Source organism: Mycteria americana, chromosome 13 (genome assembly GCF_035582795.1).
Source record: "Mycteria americana isolate JAX WOST 10 ecotype Jacksonville Zoo and Gardens chromosome 13, USCA_MyAme_1.0, whole genome shotgun sequence".
NCBI lineage: Eukaryota > Metazoa > Chordata > Aves > Ciconiiformes > Ciconiidae > Mycteria > Mycteria americana.
The window spans coordinates 3,803,140-3,818,649 of record NC_134377.1 but is presented as its reverse complement, the minus strand read 5'-3'; the positions used below and the strand labels follow the sequence as shown (position 1 = coordinate 3,818,649).

Here is a 15,510-nt window from a genome sequence, read left to right as displayed (position 1 = left end):
TACCCCCTTGCAACAGCACACTGCCTTCCCATGTAAAAAGCCATGTCCATACTTCTGCCTCATTCGCCTGGCCACATGCAGCCATTCTTTTTGCTCAGGTCTCTCAGGTCCTGCCTGGAGTACTGCGACCGTGTTCCTGAGGCTCCAGCATCAAAAGTTGCCCTGGATTGTGTGCAAACAGCCCTCCTTGCTTGACTGTGGCATTTTCCCAGTGGATGTGGTATAAATGATGTGAAACATGTAATGCTGTGACTCAGGCAACCTTACAAGAAAGTGTTTCTGTCTTGCAGGTAAACAGATATCGCTGATTGATGCCACCATCCTATTTACAGTGCTCTGGCATTACAGGTAACGAACCAGAGCAAGGCCAAGATATCGGGAGAGGCCTTTCAGCATTAAAAACCCAGAGATAAGAGAAGAACGAGGTCTGCTAGATTTTAGTTCACTTTTTTATTTTGACTGTAATGCAAACAGGCATAAGTATTCCATAAAATCAGAAGATTGGAACTATACAGAAAGAGGTGCATGCTTTAGAACAAGGTGGGTATCTTGCAAACAGAGCCAGAGTCAGTCCAAGAGAGGGGGCTGGAGTACATTGTACGAATGGCAGAGATTTTAGCAGCATTGAGAGCTCAGAGGTAGGGGAAAACCATGTTTCTGACCGCTTAAAGCACTGGTATGATCAAACACAACACCGGCTCATCCCTGCTCCCACTGTCCCCACCCCTTTACTCTTCTGAAGAAACCTACCTTAGGATCACACGAAAAGCTACAAAATAAGCTAACCCCCCCTCCACACATACCTGTCTTACGGGATGCAAGGTGAGAGTAAAGACAATGTGCCAGTCTTAAATCATGGCGTCATTTTATAAACCAAATGAAGGCACAGTGACATGAGGAGGTGCTGAGGGGAGGGAGGAAGGAGCAGGAGGACCAGAGAGCAGCGAGAGGTTGGAGCCTCACCTAGCAGAGCAGAATTTACCCACATCTGAAGAGTTTAGGAAACCTCTGCAATGGAACGTTTGGGACTTGCCTGCCCCAACGCTGCTACCCTTCACAGACCGGTCCCCTTTCTCATCTCGGCACCACTGCTCTTCAGGAAAAAGGCCACCAGAAAAAAAAAGTCCAACCTTTGAGGCTTACGCTTTTCAAAGGTGCCTAAGGGAATCAAGGGAATAAATCCGTGTTCCTATTACAAAAATTAATTGGCACTGAATATCAAATTCCCTGGGTGGCTGGCGGAACTCATGTTTCTAACTACATGCAATCTAAGAAGCAATAAGTCCTGGCTGAAAGTCATCTTACTCTGTTCATCTACTGCCTGGGGAATTGTGTACACTCTAGAAGAGCTGGGGATGTTGCTGCAGACCAGGGAATGTATTCTCAAGCTCTTTTCAGCATACAGATCCCAGGGTATTTTGAAGGCATCTCAAGGCAGCAGAGCACGTTTAACCTTGGGAATTGTGGCCCTTTGCCTATTTTGTAGAATTCTAGCAAAGCAGAAATTTTGCATTGAGTTTCATTGGCTTCAAAGCCATCACTTCAATGCTGGGCATGGGGAAATTCTGAAACACTGTCTTCTGTTTCCGGACATCCTGTTGAATACTGTAAAGAGTATTTTGTTAAGACATGATTCCATGCCACGATCACACAGAGAGAAAAATAAAAAAGCAGGTTCAGAAGTGAGTAGCGCTAATGCCTCTTGTTGGAGTTGAATACATATTAAGGCAGTCTTGTTGCCTTTGGAAAATTTTAAAATCTCCATTAGCAATTATGTGGGGACAAAATATTTAATTTTGTCCAAACCAGTTTGATTTTTTTTTTTTTTGCTTTCCCCACCCAAAGCCAACCGTGAAAACAAAGCAACAAAAAGAAGCCCCAAATCAGTTGCTCTTTTAGATCAACTTTTTCAGTATTTAATCTTTACATTTTTAAAGTCTTAAGAATGCCCCTGGAAGAAATATACTTTGCCCAGTGTTATTCACCAGCAGATTTCTGAGCCAGCCCCGCAGAGCTGCGTGCAAATACTGCAGTCAGGCGGTGCAGGAGTCTACCCGCAGCCCAGCTCCGCGCTCCTGCTTTTCCACAGCCCCAGAACAGCTTCCGCAAGCTTTGGCCCGCAGATAGAAGAGAAGCCCCCAGTGTCTTGCCCACTTCCCCGCTGCGGTAAGGAGGAGTAGCCGCAAAGCCTTGGCCTGTAGGCTCCTGTTAGACGAGGGATTCTCAGGGCAAGGCTCACAGGTTCGATTTTCTTGCTTTTGAAGTGTTTCCTCCCTCCTCCCTCCCTGAAATCTGGCCAGGTAGGTACATGAATGAGTAAGGCAGGAAAGCAGCAGCCCTCGCAAGTGAGGTGCTCTCACTGCTAAACAAGCTGCGGCTGCTCAGCTGTGAACTCACAATCTGTTTTTTTCCTGTGATTTCGATGGCTCAAACTCCCATCACAGCCAAACATCTGTAGGGGTGGAGTCCAAGAGTTTCTAGTCTGCTCCATTCCTGGCACAGCAGGAAAAAAGTGTATCTGCATTACAATACTTAAATATTTCATGAGTTGCCCTTGTACCCATGCTAAAATCAAGCCAATTGCGACCTCTGGTAAGGTCTGTTTTACTTCTGGAACCAAGTGCTTTAAAGCAGTAATCTCATTAGCTTTCTCCAGTGCCCCTGATTTCCTACCAAATACACACGGCCATATGGAAGAAGCTAGAGTTTGGATCTCCCTGTCGAGGGTAGATTTCAAATGGATTACTAGAGTCATGCATTGCAGGCAAGTGCAAGTGCAGATTGACACATGCAAAAATTCTGCCGTCATGAAATTGCTGCTGCTGCTGTGAAAGCCTGATCCTGCAAGCTGCTGAAATCCCCACCACCACTGAAGCCAGTGGGCGTGGAAGGCATTTATATCTGGGAGGACTCGGATTCTAGACTAATTTTGTCCGAGTTTGGGAATACAGTTTTCGAGAGCGTTCAGCGCTGGCCAAATTTTGCTCCTCCTGTTATAGCAGAAGAAATTGTTATAACAAAGACAGAGTTACAGCAAAGTTGAATGGTCCTGAAAATGTGTCTCCATCTGTTCTGTAAAGGGACTGCGCTCCCCTCTGGAACTATCAAAGCGATTGCAAAGTTATCATCAGAGCCATTCTGAAACTGCGAACTGGTCCCCAGTGAAAGCAGGAACAAAATTTAGTTTTGAGCATAAAATTCTCCTTCCAAAAAATGCTGGGAACTCTCTGCAGCTTCCCCACAGGTACAAATCAGAGGATGTGATGGCTTCAGTGGTCATAAATTGGGAGGCAGCAGCTTTGGCTTGGGCTTAGTGCAAGTCCATGAGGCTTCAAGCACAAACACGCCCTCTTCCCCCGTCCCCAGCTTAATAAAAACGTGGTCTCCAGTACGTGGTAGGTGTTCACAGACCCATGGCACTAGCGGAAGGTGGTGTCCAGTTTGCACCCACGCTCCAACCCTGCATCGCCTCCATACCCCTGTAAACCCCCATCACTGGGAGATTAATTGCAGAGCACGGCTGAGCAGGGCTATAAGTTTGCTCTCGGTTATCCCAGGGGGAATTTGCCCACCCAGAATTTAACTTGTAAAATGAAGGCATCTGTTCCCCTCATCCCCCAGTCTCTGTGTGCTAGGAGCTTCTCTGGAGAGAGCAGGAACGGGAGGGCAACCCTGGTGCAATAGTCTCTTCCCAGCACAAGGCACTGTAAGTCCGTTGCCCCCCCCAGGACCCACCATTGGAGAGCAGCTCGCTGCACCTATTGCCTGGGCAGACGGGGCTGAGAAGGAGAAAGGAGGGATCTCCAGAGGGAAGCAGGGAGAGAGCCTGGGTTACGGCCCGGGACGGGGCGAGAGGCGTCACGTACTAAGAGTGAAGGAACTAACGGAGCAATCACAGTTAGACCGGACACAGGTTCATGCAGCTCCTGTCTCTTCCCGTCTCCTCTTCTGCATAGGTGCCATCACGTTCGCTCAGGACACAACTGCAAGTTTGCCGGTCGTGCATGGACACATTGGCTCACACTGCTCGGGGTGTGAACAGAGTCCCCTGCTCGCCCCTGGGGACGTGTAGGCACAGCACAGGGGACAGGGAACGTGGACAGCCCAGGCTCAAACCCCATTTCTCTGGCCAGTATGGATGCGACTGGCTCGGTTCCTCTAGTGCAACGAGCTCAGGCCTACCCAGCAACGATCGTGGAGGTGTCATCTTTGCGAGTCTACTCCTGATGGCAGAAGTCTCATTATTTTCCCGCTGTCTCTCATAAACAGAAGAACAGCAAACTCCCAGGCAGTCCTTCTGGGGAGATGAAACCTTCGAAGTCATCAACAACACAGGCAGTAGATACCCTTGCACTGAATGAACAACTTATTTTTCCCTGCTAGCGGACACAGCAGGTTGGGAAAACAGAGAACCATTTCCCATGAGTTTTCAAGTTCGTATATAACTTTCTGTGGACATTTGAAAAACCTACAAATTAAAATCTTTGAGAAAAAACTCCCTCGCTTCATGGTGTCTTGAAAATCAAATCTCCTGTTTAGAGAAAAGCCTCTTTATGTTTAATCCCTGGGGAGCGAAAAGGAGCTGAGCTGCTGCAAAACAGGCAGTGGTGGACATCCTCCAGGAGAGGGACTGGGACACTGGATCAGGCTGGGCGTCCATCAGATCCAGCATCCCCTTGCTGCAGGAGCCGCGTGGGGCTGTGCAGGAGCCTGGACAGGCAGCAGGGACGCGGAGGTGACAGATTCATGGACCGAGTGCCCGAGAGGCACAACCCCTCCATGCATGGCACCCCCGAGCAGCTCATGGCACCGGTCTGCGGCAGACCCCACCTCATTCTCTGCTGTTTATGCATGCCGGAGATATTGTAGCTACACCCACGCGTCAGAAATGTCACACCGAGATGAGCAGAGTCTAGACAACTGGTGGAAGAGCCGCATTTATGGAATGATAAAGCAGATCCGCGAGTTTATTTCCCCCTTCGCTGTGGGAGAAAATTAAGCTGGAGGGGAGTGCAAAGCCCCTGCAGGTAAGGGGGATGAAGGAGAAGTTAAGACGTCTGAGACTGACTCAACAAAAAATAATGAATCAAAAGTCCCAGTGGTGCGGCTTGTGAGGAGCAAATGGTCCTACTCAGGCAGAGGGAGCAGAGAGGCAGCCCGGAGCCCTGGGGGACATATTAACTTCATGGGCCTTCACGGCAGGGAGAGTGCTTCTTCTCCAGGGCCAGGCAGGCAGACTGCCCTTAAACCAGCATTTCCCTTCCGAGGGGCTCTGAAAGACTCTCCTACCCGATGCCTGTTGAACTTGAGGCGGCTTTGGCTGTCTGCCCTGCACAGACCCCTTTGGAGATCCCACGGAAGGCACGGCACGCATCCCCTTCCCTTCTCCGCTGCGCTTCCCCGCTGTTTTCACCGGCAGCTCAGGTGGAAGGGGGAGATGGAGGTGGCAAGCTTTGGGGTGCAGGAAAACCAAGCCAATTCATCTCAGACACAGACTGCAGCAGCAGTATGACTTCCAGATGGGAGATGTTATACCGATACAGGCAGAAGGCAGGACAGGAGAAAACTAATTGCCAGCAACACAGGATGAGCTGGGAAGAGGACGAGACAAGGGCATTCCTTTGGGCACTACCTCCTCTTCAGGTTGCATCGCTGCTTCTACTAAGAGGAGGACCAGAGCACAAAGTCTAGAGCCAGAATCAAATTCCCCAAAAGGAGGGGATGAGTTTAATGTTTTTTTCTTTAGCTCTGTTTCTGCAGCCATAGGATTGGGGGTCGGGGCCAGGCTTGCTGTATGTGGGTATTGCTGTATTGGGGGTCAGGGCTTGCTGTGTTGGGGGTCAGGGCCAGGCTTGCTGTATGTTCACAGCTCTAGGGCCAGGGAGCTGGCTCCCACAGACAGGACCTCTGCCCACATTCACACATCCCAGCAGCAAAGGGATGCGGCTGCAAAGGGATACCCAGCTCCCCCATCCCACTGCCTGCCCTGGGATTAGGGCACAACCCGCAGAGGTGGACCAGGGGCTGCCCTTTTTCCTGTCCTGTCCTGCTTTCACCTCCAGGTCACGAAGTCCCCAGGCTGTGACACAAAACCTGGCCTTGCACCTGGCTCCAAACCCTTCTCCGGCCACCCTGCCAGCCCAGCCAGCTCGGCTCTGGCCACACCGTGGCAGCATTCATTCGCATTGCACGCCGTGCTAGATGCTCTGCTGGGACCAGCAAAACTGAGACCTGGATCTCAAATTGTCCCAGTGCCTGGGGGCCTTTTGCTCCTGGATTTTGGGCTGGAGCTGCTTCAAGAATTCAGGGAGTCAAAGTTGCAGAAGATGGTCACAGCACCTGGAGACGTGGCCAAGCAAGATGCAGGAAAGGGCAGGAGGTCCTGGCTGAGGGTGGGAATAACTGCACAGCCTGGGGCCAGGGGAGCCAGCACAGCTTGTACCATGGGCTGTGAGAGCAGCAAACCTCCTGCAGCTCTTTTTGTTCCAACTTTGTCTCGGGGCAGCTAATCTTAGCCCTCTGAAAGCAAAGCTCACCATCGCAGCTCCTGGACAAACCCTCTGCTGTCGCCGGTGCAGGTGCTTTGCCCACACAAACATCAGCGCACAGTGCAGCAGAGCAGGGGCAGGAGGAAAGGATCAGCACCCACCAGCTCAGAACATCAACCCCGTATCCCTGCCTCCAGCAGGAGCTGCAACCATGCCCTGCTGTCCTCGTCCTGGCAGTGAGGGAGGACAAACCTTCTTCAGAGGGAGGAAGGGAGGAGAAGGAGGAAGGACACACAAGGTCACGCATGCTTTACCTTGCAGACAGCTTTTCTCTGTTAAAGGGACTGATACCTTTCTGTGATCGTGTTAACAGATTGCTTTTGGGGCCAGATTTTTGCAGCAGGGCCGAGGTGTGAGTGTGTCAGAGACCAGAATCACGCAGCATCTTTGCAGCCGATCTCACCTCCCTTCTCACATGAGATGTCCCGGTAGAGACAGCTCGTGCCGCTGGCAGGTGGCGCAGAGCCTACAGAGGGGACTGGCTTGCCACCGAGATGCCACATGTATTTCTTTTGGCAGGCAGGTCACTCCATGCTGGCACTTTCTGCTCCCGAAGGTGTGGAATTGGCTGGGGTCTGCTGTCCTAGACCTGCTCATGAGACTGCGCTAAGGTGGAGCTGACGCTCTCTGGGCTTTCAAGAGTCCTCAGTCGGCACATCCTCACCAAGGACCAGGAGCCTCCGTAACCCTCCAAGTGCTGCCTTCCAAATAGGCTTTGTTACCAGGAGGTGCCTCTTGCAGCCGGGTTGGAGCCGCTTCTTTCCCATCCTCGTGGCTTTCCAGTCTCACCTGGGAGAAGGTTCACACGTTCGCAGCATGCAAAGCTCTGGGATGCAGCTGGTCCCCCCAGTCTCTCCCACCAGCCTCACGGCTGCAGATTACATATCTCCTGTAAAGCCTTCCGGAGGAAAGCCTGGCCAAGCAGCAGTCATTGCCATGAGTTTTTCCCTAGCATACACATCAGCCTGTGTGTTCGGTGCTTGGTCCTCTGTGGGAGGACTTTCATGCCAGCAAAAATGGGGACTGAGCAAAAGGAGAGGCTCATGGGGAACAGGGAGCAGAGAAGGAGGCAAACACAGTGCAGAGTCCGTTTAGAAGAAATCGTGACACATGAATTAGAGACATCCCCCCCTTTGGATCAAAACAGACGCATTTGTACCCAGGCTGCTTGGGGATGAACAAAGTTCATAGGCACGAGGGCGTTGCACATCATCTGCCCCCAGCCTTGGGCATACGCACAGGTCTGTACAAGTCCAAAGGAAAGCCAAGAAAATGCAAGGATTCAGCCAAGCCCCAAGTTGGAGAAAGGGGGAGCCCTGGGGAAACAACCCCCAGCTCTGGTCAAGCAACAAGACCTAGCCATGGCCCAGCCCCTGCCACCTCTGCTCTCCCCCAAAACACCAAAAACGCGGATGGTCACGAAGGTGGTGATTTCATGCAGCTGCAAAATGCCCTCATGAGAAGAAGGAGAAATGTGAAGTTCTGTTAAGAGCCACTGCAGATTATAAAGCCATCGTACTTCAGTGGGGAAATCCAGGGAAAAGGGGTGAAAAGAAACGGCCACAGGACAAGAGCAAGAGAAAGAGGAAGAAAAGGAAATAAAAGTCATCATCATCATCATCAGGACACAACAACAGGACGAGAGACAGAGCACTTTCCATGGGCAGTTCCCCGCAGAAAAGGAGCTACCGTGTCCGTGAAATACAAAACCCAGTGCCCCCCAGCTGGAGGGGGCAGCAGGTGCTGGGACTGGTTTGGCATCCCCTTGGGGCGAAGGGTCCAGTTAGGAGCAGAAAACCCTGCAAGGGAAAGGGGAGAAAGGCTGGCCTTAGAAAGAGTGGTGAGGAGCGTCTAGGACTAAGGACTTCCCAAGGGACCATGTTGTAGACAGGAATTTACAGAGCCCTTTGCAGCTGGGTGAGGTGGGCAGGTAGGTGACCCTTATCCCTACCTAGAGCTGGGAAACTGAGGCACTCTGTGTACAGTGCAGACCCCAGAGTATGTGCTGCACTGGAGAAAAATTCCTCAGGGATGTTGGGAAACCCGCTCCGGGCCAGCCGGGCACTACACGGCAGAACCAGGAGCGCAGGGAAGGGATTGAACCCCAGGCAGCCGACGGCCAGGACGAGGAGCGAGATCCATGCAGCGCTCATCCCTTATCCTCAATAATCCTTCTGCTCAGCCAGAGAAAATCCCACCGAGACAGAGCTGAGCAAATGGCAGGACATGGTGGAGCAGAAACAAACATCGCAAATGTCAAGGTTTTTTACTTCTTATGGTTGTTTTTACAACAGTGGAAAGAAAAGTCTCCAGATCTTTCCTAACTGGGCATGCAGCAGCCCGGAGACCTCCCCACACTGTGGGTACCGGCCACCTGCACCCCGGAGCCGGCCAGGCCCCCCCAGCCAGCACTGGAGCTGGGGAGAGCCACCCCTGGCCACGGGCCCTGCAAACCTTCCAGCCCGTCATCCGCCGGCTCGCTGGCCGGGGAGCAGAGGCGGCAGCGGGCAGGACTTCTGCTGTGCATCACCATTTGGATAGGATTGGCAGGTCTGGGCACGTTGGTACGATGAGTGCAATAACCCGGGAAGGCCGGGGGGGATTTGTCCTAGTGAGGTGACAGCGATTTCAGAGAGACTGCCAGGCAGCAGCCTCTGCTTCCAGTGCAAAAATCAAATGTCTTTTCTCAGCCTCTGCCATAAGAAGGCCCACGTGCGTGCAAAAGTTAAAGCTCCCTTCCCCATCCCGCAGCCCGCGCACTTGGGAGACCATTGCAGGGGTTAAAACAAACATGTCAACTCACTCATCCGTATCTTTTTTGCTCTCCTCAATGAATGCAATAGACTCAGATCTAAGGCGGTTAGTCACTTCGTACGTACGCAGGGTGACTCCAAAAATATCCTCATGGTACCGGCTGTCATCCTGAAACAGAGGATGGGAGAGGGGCAGTGGGGGAAAAAAAAAAAGTATTTAGCAATGATTGGTATTGCACTAGAAAGCTTTCGTGTTGTGGGTAGGTACCAAACACACAGCAAGTGTTCTGGGGCCTGTTACAAGAGCTGGTGGGACGGGCAGGGCAGAGGGCAGGAGCAAGCAGGGAGGTGAAATGACCTTCCCAAGGTCACGCTGTGGGGCAGCGGTGGAGCGCTCCGTGCTTTAGACCTCCTCAACTGCTGGCAACCCAGTGACTGCCTGGCCATCAGGGGACAAGTAGCCCGAGGCCAGCCCACGTACGAGAGCTTTTGCTTGCAAACCAGCTAAAAACGTGGCTCTGGGCTCCCTCGGCTCCTGGATGGAGTGTGGGGACGTGGTTCAGAAGGGGTAGTCCCGCAGGAATCGGGCTGAGTTATCGTCCTGGGCAGCAGCAGAGCCATTCAAGCGTCTGTTCTCGGGCCTGTGTCCCAAACTGAGCTCACTTCTGCTTCAGTTGCAACATCTGCAGCAACACGTTTGCCCAGGGGCAGCAGCCAGCCAGCCACATGGACAGAGATTTGGGGAGGGGGACCCACAAACTGCCCTGTTAGCTTGTTGCAATGATGGAGGGACAGCGGAGGCTTAACCAGGTGAATAAGCCCTGTCTGGACTACCAAGGGTTCCCAAAACAGCTTGTACCAGTGCTCAGCACGGCACCAGGCTCATCTCAGGAGCCCAGCATGGGCTGAGGGGGCTGCAGCCTGGAGCAGAGCTCCTGCAAAGCAAGGTCGCTTCCCCTGCGCACCCAAAGCTTTGGGAGATCATGCTCCCGACCTTGCCCAGGTGCGGGCAGCGTGGGTGGGAGCCGCAATCCCCCCCAGCACCCGTCTCCTCGGTGCTGCCCGTTCTGCAGGAGGAGGCACCAGGTGCAGCGCCCATGGCAGGAGCTCGTGTCGTGTCTCGTGGTGCAGACGCTACTTACCCTCAGCTTGCTGATGAAAGCGCCTGCCTCCTCCACTGACAGCTGGCCCTGCTGCCTCACGATGCGCTGAATGGTCTTGAGGACGTCCCCGGCCATGGTGACATCCCCACAGACGTAGATGTGGCCTCCCTGCTCCTTCAGTGCTTTAAACACGGTTTGGGCCAGCTGCTCCTGTAACACGTCCTGCACGTATTTCTGAGGGAGGAGAAGGTGGGAGCTGAGATTAACTACAGCGTCTCAGCCCCATCCACCCGCACGCTCTGGGCAGCTTTGTGTGCACCAGCTGCCTTTGAGGCGGCAGTGCAATGCGACTGCCTCTTTGGGGGAGCACGCCTGCACCTTTCAGCACCCACAACGATAGAAAAGAGATGGGGAAAGCAGCAAAGCATCATTTTCCTCTTGCATTTTCACACCGTCACCATATATCTCATTGCCAGGCCTGCTCAGGTGGTGGTGGGGATTTAGACCAGACGTTTGCGCTGGCCTGTGGGCCACCCCACCGGGTGACATTCCTCCTTGCCCGCCTGCTTGGGAAGACGTGCCTTTCCCCTCCTCATCTGCTCCCACCTGGTCAGGATGGCTGCAGCCCTCCAGGGCAAAGCGTGAGCAATGCGGGCACACATTCAGGCTGGTGCAGGGATGGGGACGTGCCCTGGGAACGGGGCTGCACCGGGAAGGGCACGATCCTGCACACTTATGCAACCAGAGCGCCCCAGGGCATGAGCCGCCGCGGCTGTGCCGAGGAACCAGCGTCTCCACGCCGTGCCGGCTGGCCACGGCCACCCAGGGCTGCACCCCGGGACCGGAGCAGTGCCCGCCACGCACCTTTGGTTTGTCCGGTTCCCGGGAGTAGGCTGTGTACAGCTCTCTGAAGACACCTTGGGTTTTGGCAAAGAGTGTCTCCTCTTTGTAAATGTGGTCGATCCTGGACTGTCGGCAGCCAAATACCAGGACCATAGGACAAGGCTTCAGACCTGGGGGAAAGACAGGGGAAGCAGTTAGCCCGGGGACCACCGATACCTGCTTTCTGCAAGCCACCGCCCTCCAGATCTGGCAGCAGCCCCAGCACCCGGCGCGAGACTGCCAGGAGCTTTCCCTGGCCAAAATGGGAGGGAGGAAAAACCAGCAAGGAGGAGGTAATGTACTGCCTGAGCCAGTGCATGGCCTGGGATCACATGGCAGGGGCGCTTGTGCCAGGTTTTGGGGAGAAATTAAACTTTTTTTTTCCTAAATGGTCTAAATGATCAGTGGAAAATGCATATTTTACATAAATTTGCATTAAACGTTCTCTAAAAAAACCCAACTCCAGCACTATAGTTCTGCCATAAAAACTTGCAAAATTTTACAGGAGAGTTTTCATGGAGTTTGTTTTGGGAGTTTGGGCTGGCCTCCCAGCCTGCACTTGGGTCAGCCACTGCTTCAGGAAGCCCTTTGCCTCTGCTGGGGCAGTCCAGGCAGGAGACTGGAGCCCCATCCCCACGCCACCAGCCCAGGTTTCTCCTGAGATGAGAAACAGGAGGAACAAGCGTCGACCCACCTTTGTGCTGGATTTCAAAAAGCCGCTGCTGCCAGAAGCTCCGGAAAGGGGCGATGCCGGTGCCGGGGCCGATGAGGATGCAGGGCACCTGGGGATCCTGGGGCAGGTGGAACCCGGGCGCACTGCACACATCGAAGACGCCAGTTAAACCCAAGCAGGATGCTCCCTCCCTCACCTCTGCCCACGGCAAGCTGAGACACCACCCGTAGAGGGAGGGGTAGAAAACGAGGTGAAATCCCAGAAAGCGACATTTTTGCACAGAAGAACTGCACCCGAGAGGGACCCATTTGCTCACAAATCCAGCCCTGTTTTCTCCGCACCCCTAGTGCTTTGCAAAGAATTGAGGGCAAAGAGCTCATCCTGCAAGGGGGCTCACCCCATCTTTTTCATCCCTTGCCTTGTGTGGACCACTTACCCTCTTACAAAACAGGGCACTACTTCATCGGTCTGTATCCGATTGAGCCAAGAGGAGCAGACTCCGTGGTGGATTGGTCCTTCTCCATCTAGGAGGGGAGAAAAGGAGGTCTGTACCTGACACACAGCCAACTACTCCAGTTGCTTTCCTTTCTGAAGCTCTCCCTGCTACTTTCCACATGAACACCTCACTGAAACCTTTACTGTCTCCCCATCCATCCCCCACAAACTTGGTAGAAGTTTGGCACTTGGATCCCTCTGTGGAGTTACCGAAGTTCACCCAGGACCCAGCCCTGGGATAGCTGGACCTCCACAATACTTAGGAAGCACCCAACTTCTCTTTGGTCCTTTTTGGCAGAAGCAGCATCATGCTGCAGTGCTTCCAGACACAAGCCCTCCATGGCAGCCCCAGATGAATGGCCAGTGTCTTACCCTGTGTCCTGCCTGCTGCCGAGGTGACGGGGCTGTGTCCATCTACACCATGACCAGGGCTGCTTGGACACATCAGCGCTTGCACAGGTACAGAAATCTGGCTAATTGTGGCAATGTGGACTTTGGTGTGGGCAAACAAAGGATCCCACATGGAGCTTGGAGCCACTGTGGCTGGTCTGTTTCTGGTACCTGACCCAGATCTGGCATCTCTGCAATACACTGCCCTTTGATGGATGGCCATTCTCCGTAACATGGGACAGCCGTGTCATGGGTTGAAGGAATCTAGTCCCTGCAGCGGGTAGAAAGGCTCTAAAATAACATCTCTCTGCCAAAAGACCTTGTGGTGTTGCCCCTGTGCTAATGCTTTTTCCCTGCTCTCCACACCAAGCCTGTCTCCACTGACCCCTGCATAAGCACGGTACCTCTTGTGCGATAGGAGACCACTGCCACAGTGAGGTGGACCTCGCCTGGGTACATCTCCGGGGAGGAACTGATGGAATAGTAGCGTGGCTGGAGGAGGGGGAGCTGTGTGAGCAGCAGCGTGGAGGGCATCTGCACTGAGGGGAACTCCTCCAGCACCTCCACGATGGTGGGGTTCTTGGACCACTTCCATTCCTCGTACTCCTGCAAGCCCTGCAGCCAGGGAAAGAGGGAGGGAGGGAGGGAGGGGAGCACTGCAGCATCGATCTCTTCCAAGCCAGGTGCCTCTACCGATATCCCACCGGGCCTATGGCAAAGCTGGGGTGGGTGGCAGTGAAGGCAGGCAGGAGGAGCCCTGCTGTCATGGGTAGAGACTCAGCCTAACCACAGTGTGGGATGAAAATGCCCTGGGGATGTGGTTGTCCCCAGGGCCTTGAGGAACTTGGGGCTTGGGATCTGAGGCTTTACCTTGCTAAGGACCTGTAGACGTTTCTTCTCCTTGTCACTGGTGGCCAACAAAGCAAACTGCTGCAGCAGCAGGGGTGTTGGAGGGGTGGTGATGTCCAAATAGTACTTAAAAGCCTGGAAGATGGTGCATGGTGGGACACGGTTCTCGTCTGTCCAGTTACTGATGACACCTGCCAGGAGGGAATTCAGCTCAACCATGGGATCAGCTGAGCATAAGAGCCAAGGTGGACAAATCCTTGCTTTCATTCCCCCTTAACAGCTCTGAGACAGTGAATGATGAAGAGCTGGAAAGAAGTCAACGAGATATCCTCATGCTACAAGTGAGATGCTGTACAATGAGCACAAATATGAGTCTGATACTCCACCACCTCCAGCCTCGGTCACTCTGAGCTAACACTGTTTTCCATCTCCTGTTACACTGTGCACGGCAGTAGGGTATCAGACTTATCCCTGAAATACAGTGTTGGGATGGTCCATCAAGATCCCTTAACTCTTCTTTCCAGTCCTAGACATTGCTCTTTCCATGACAATATAAATGCCTTTAATTTTTCTGAAGAACAAGGAAACATCTTCTCCCCAGGGCCCTGCTCACCCTTCAAACCCTTGCTCTACACCCAAAATGCAGATGAGCAATGACTCTGGGCAGAGGAAGGTTGAAAGAGGTGCTCCCAATCCAGCCAAATGCACCAGTGAGATGGGAAATGATTTCTCCTGGAGGCTGCAGGAGACCTCCCCGAGGAGCAACAAGAACTACTACAAGGGACCGGGGAGAGAGGCCACCTCTATGTAGAGGTGGCCCTGGTTACCTAGAGCTGTGTTCCTCTCCTCCAGGAGCTCCACCTTCACCAGCTGGTTGGCCGGAGGGGCATCTTCAAGCCTGTCGATCAGGGCATTGACCAAGTCTTCGTGGTTCCCTGGAAACACACCCAAGTGGTCCCCGGGCAGGTACTGCAGTTCCTGGTGTCCGTCGGTGTGGAGGCGCAGGAAAATTGTCAAGCGACTGCAGGGAAAGGAGAAAATGCAGGATGTGTTTTGGGGAAGTCCTTCAGGGAGTCGCTGAGCCCTGGCCTCGAGAGCCGCTGGGTGTGCTGGGCAGTGGTGGCATGTCCAAGCATGTCCATCTCTGTCGTGGCAGAGATTTCACTGTATAAGAAGGCAGGAAACACCCTTCACTGGGTTAACGTGGCTTCCAGCCTTGGTGATGATTTGCACAAAGGTGGTATCCATGGGACATTCAGGGGTCAAGGGGTATTTGCAGCACTGCGTGCATGGGTGCTTGGGTGCACCATGAGTGCATCAGCTCCCGTGGGTCCCGGGGCAGCTGCATCTCCTACCTGGACTTTGGGCTCTGCAGGTTCTGGCGTGTGATAAGCCGGGCTGCATAGACACGTTTTTTGTGGATGCTGTACAGTCCTGCGGAGGAGAAGAGTCAGTGAAGCAATGCAGCAGAGCTGTGGCCAAGGCAGACAACTTCTGGCTTTTGCAGGGCTGTCGGCCGCCGCTGCGGGTTCAGCCCTTTGGACCAGAGCTGGCTGACGCCGGCCACAGCGAGCGGACCGTGGGCTCGACCACCCTCCTGCCCCCATCTCCTGCAAAGCTTCGGCGAGCCTGGGGAATCAGAAACCCCGGGGGGGAACCAAACACATGCCCCTTTTGTTAGTGACTGAGGAGGACTCCGAAACCACCTGCACGAGGCGCGGGGACGTGCCCTCACGTGCAGGCATGCACCTCTTGCTGCCAGTACCACCTGGCTGGTAGCAAAGAGCCTGAATTTGGGAAGAGCTAAGCCAGTGCGG

The 15,510-nt window shown here is 53.6% G+C and overlaps 1 protein-coding gene across 2 annotated transcripts in view; it reads right to left on the bottom strand.

The window, feature by feature from the left end:
- Positions 1–9,347: 9,347 nt before the first annotated feature.
- NOS1 (nitric oxide synthase 1) overlaps positions 9,348–15,510 on the bottom strand; it is a 39,037-nt gene continuing 32,874 nt past the window's right edge. For both annotated transcript variants that reach the window (XM_075515873.1, XM_075515874.1), the window contains exons 19-27: positions 15,049–15,127; positions 14,521–14,714; positions 13,715–13,884; positions 13,249–13,459; positions 12,396–12,483; positions 11,981–12,102; positions 11,269–11,417; positions 10,444–10,638; positions 9,348–9,470 (exon numbers count right to left, since the gene is read on the bottom strand). In XM_075515873.1, coding sequence (XP_075371988.1) covers positions 9,348–9,470; positions 10,444–10,638; positions 11,269–11,417; positions 11,981–12,102; positions 12,396–12,483; positions 13,249–13,459; positions 13,715–13,884; positions 14,521–14,714; positions 15,049–15,127 — 1,331 coding nt within the window. The remainder of the gene's footprint in view (positions 9,471–10,443; positions 10,639–11,268; positions 11,418–11,980; positions 12,103–12,395; positions 12,484–13,248; positions 13,460–13,714; positions 13,885–14,520; positions 14,715–15,048; positions 15,128–15,510) is intronic.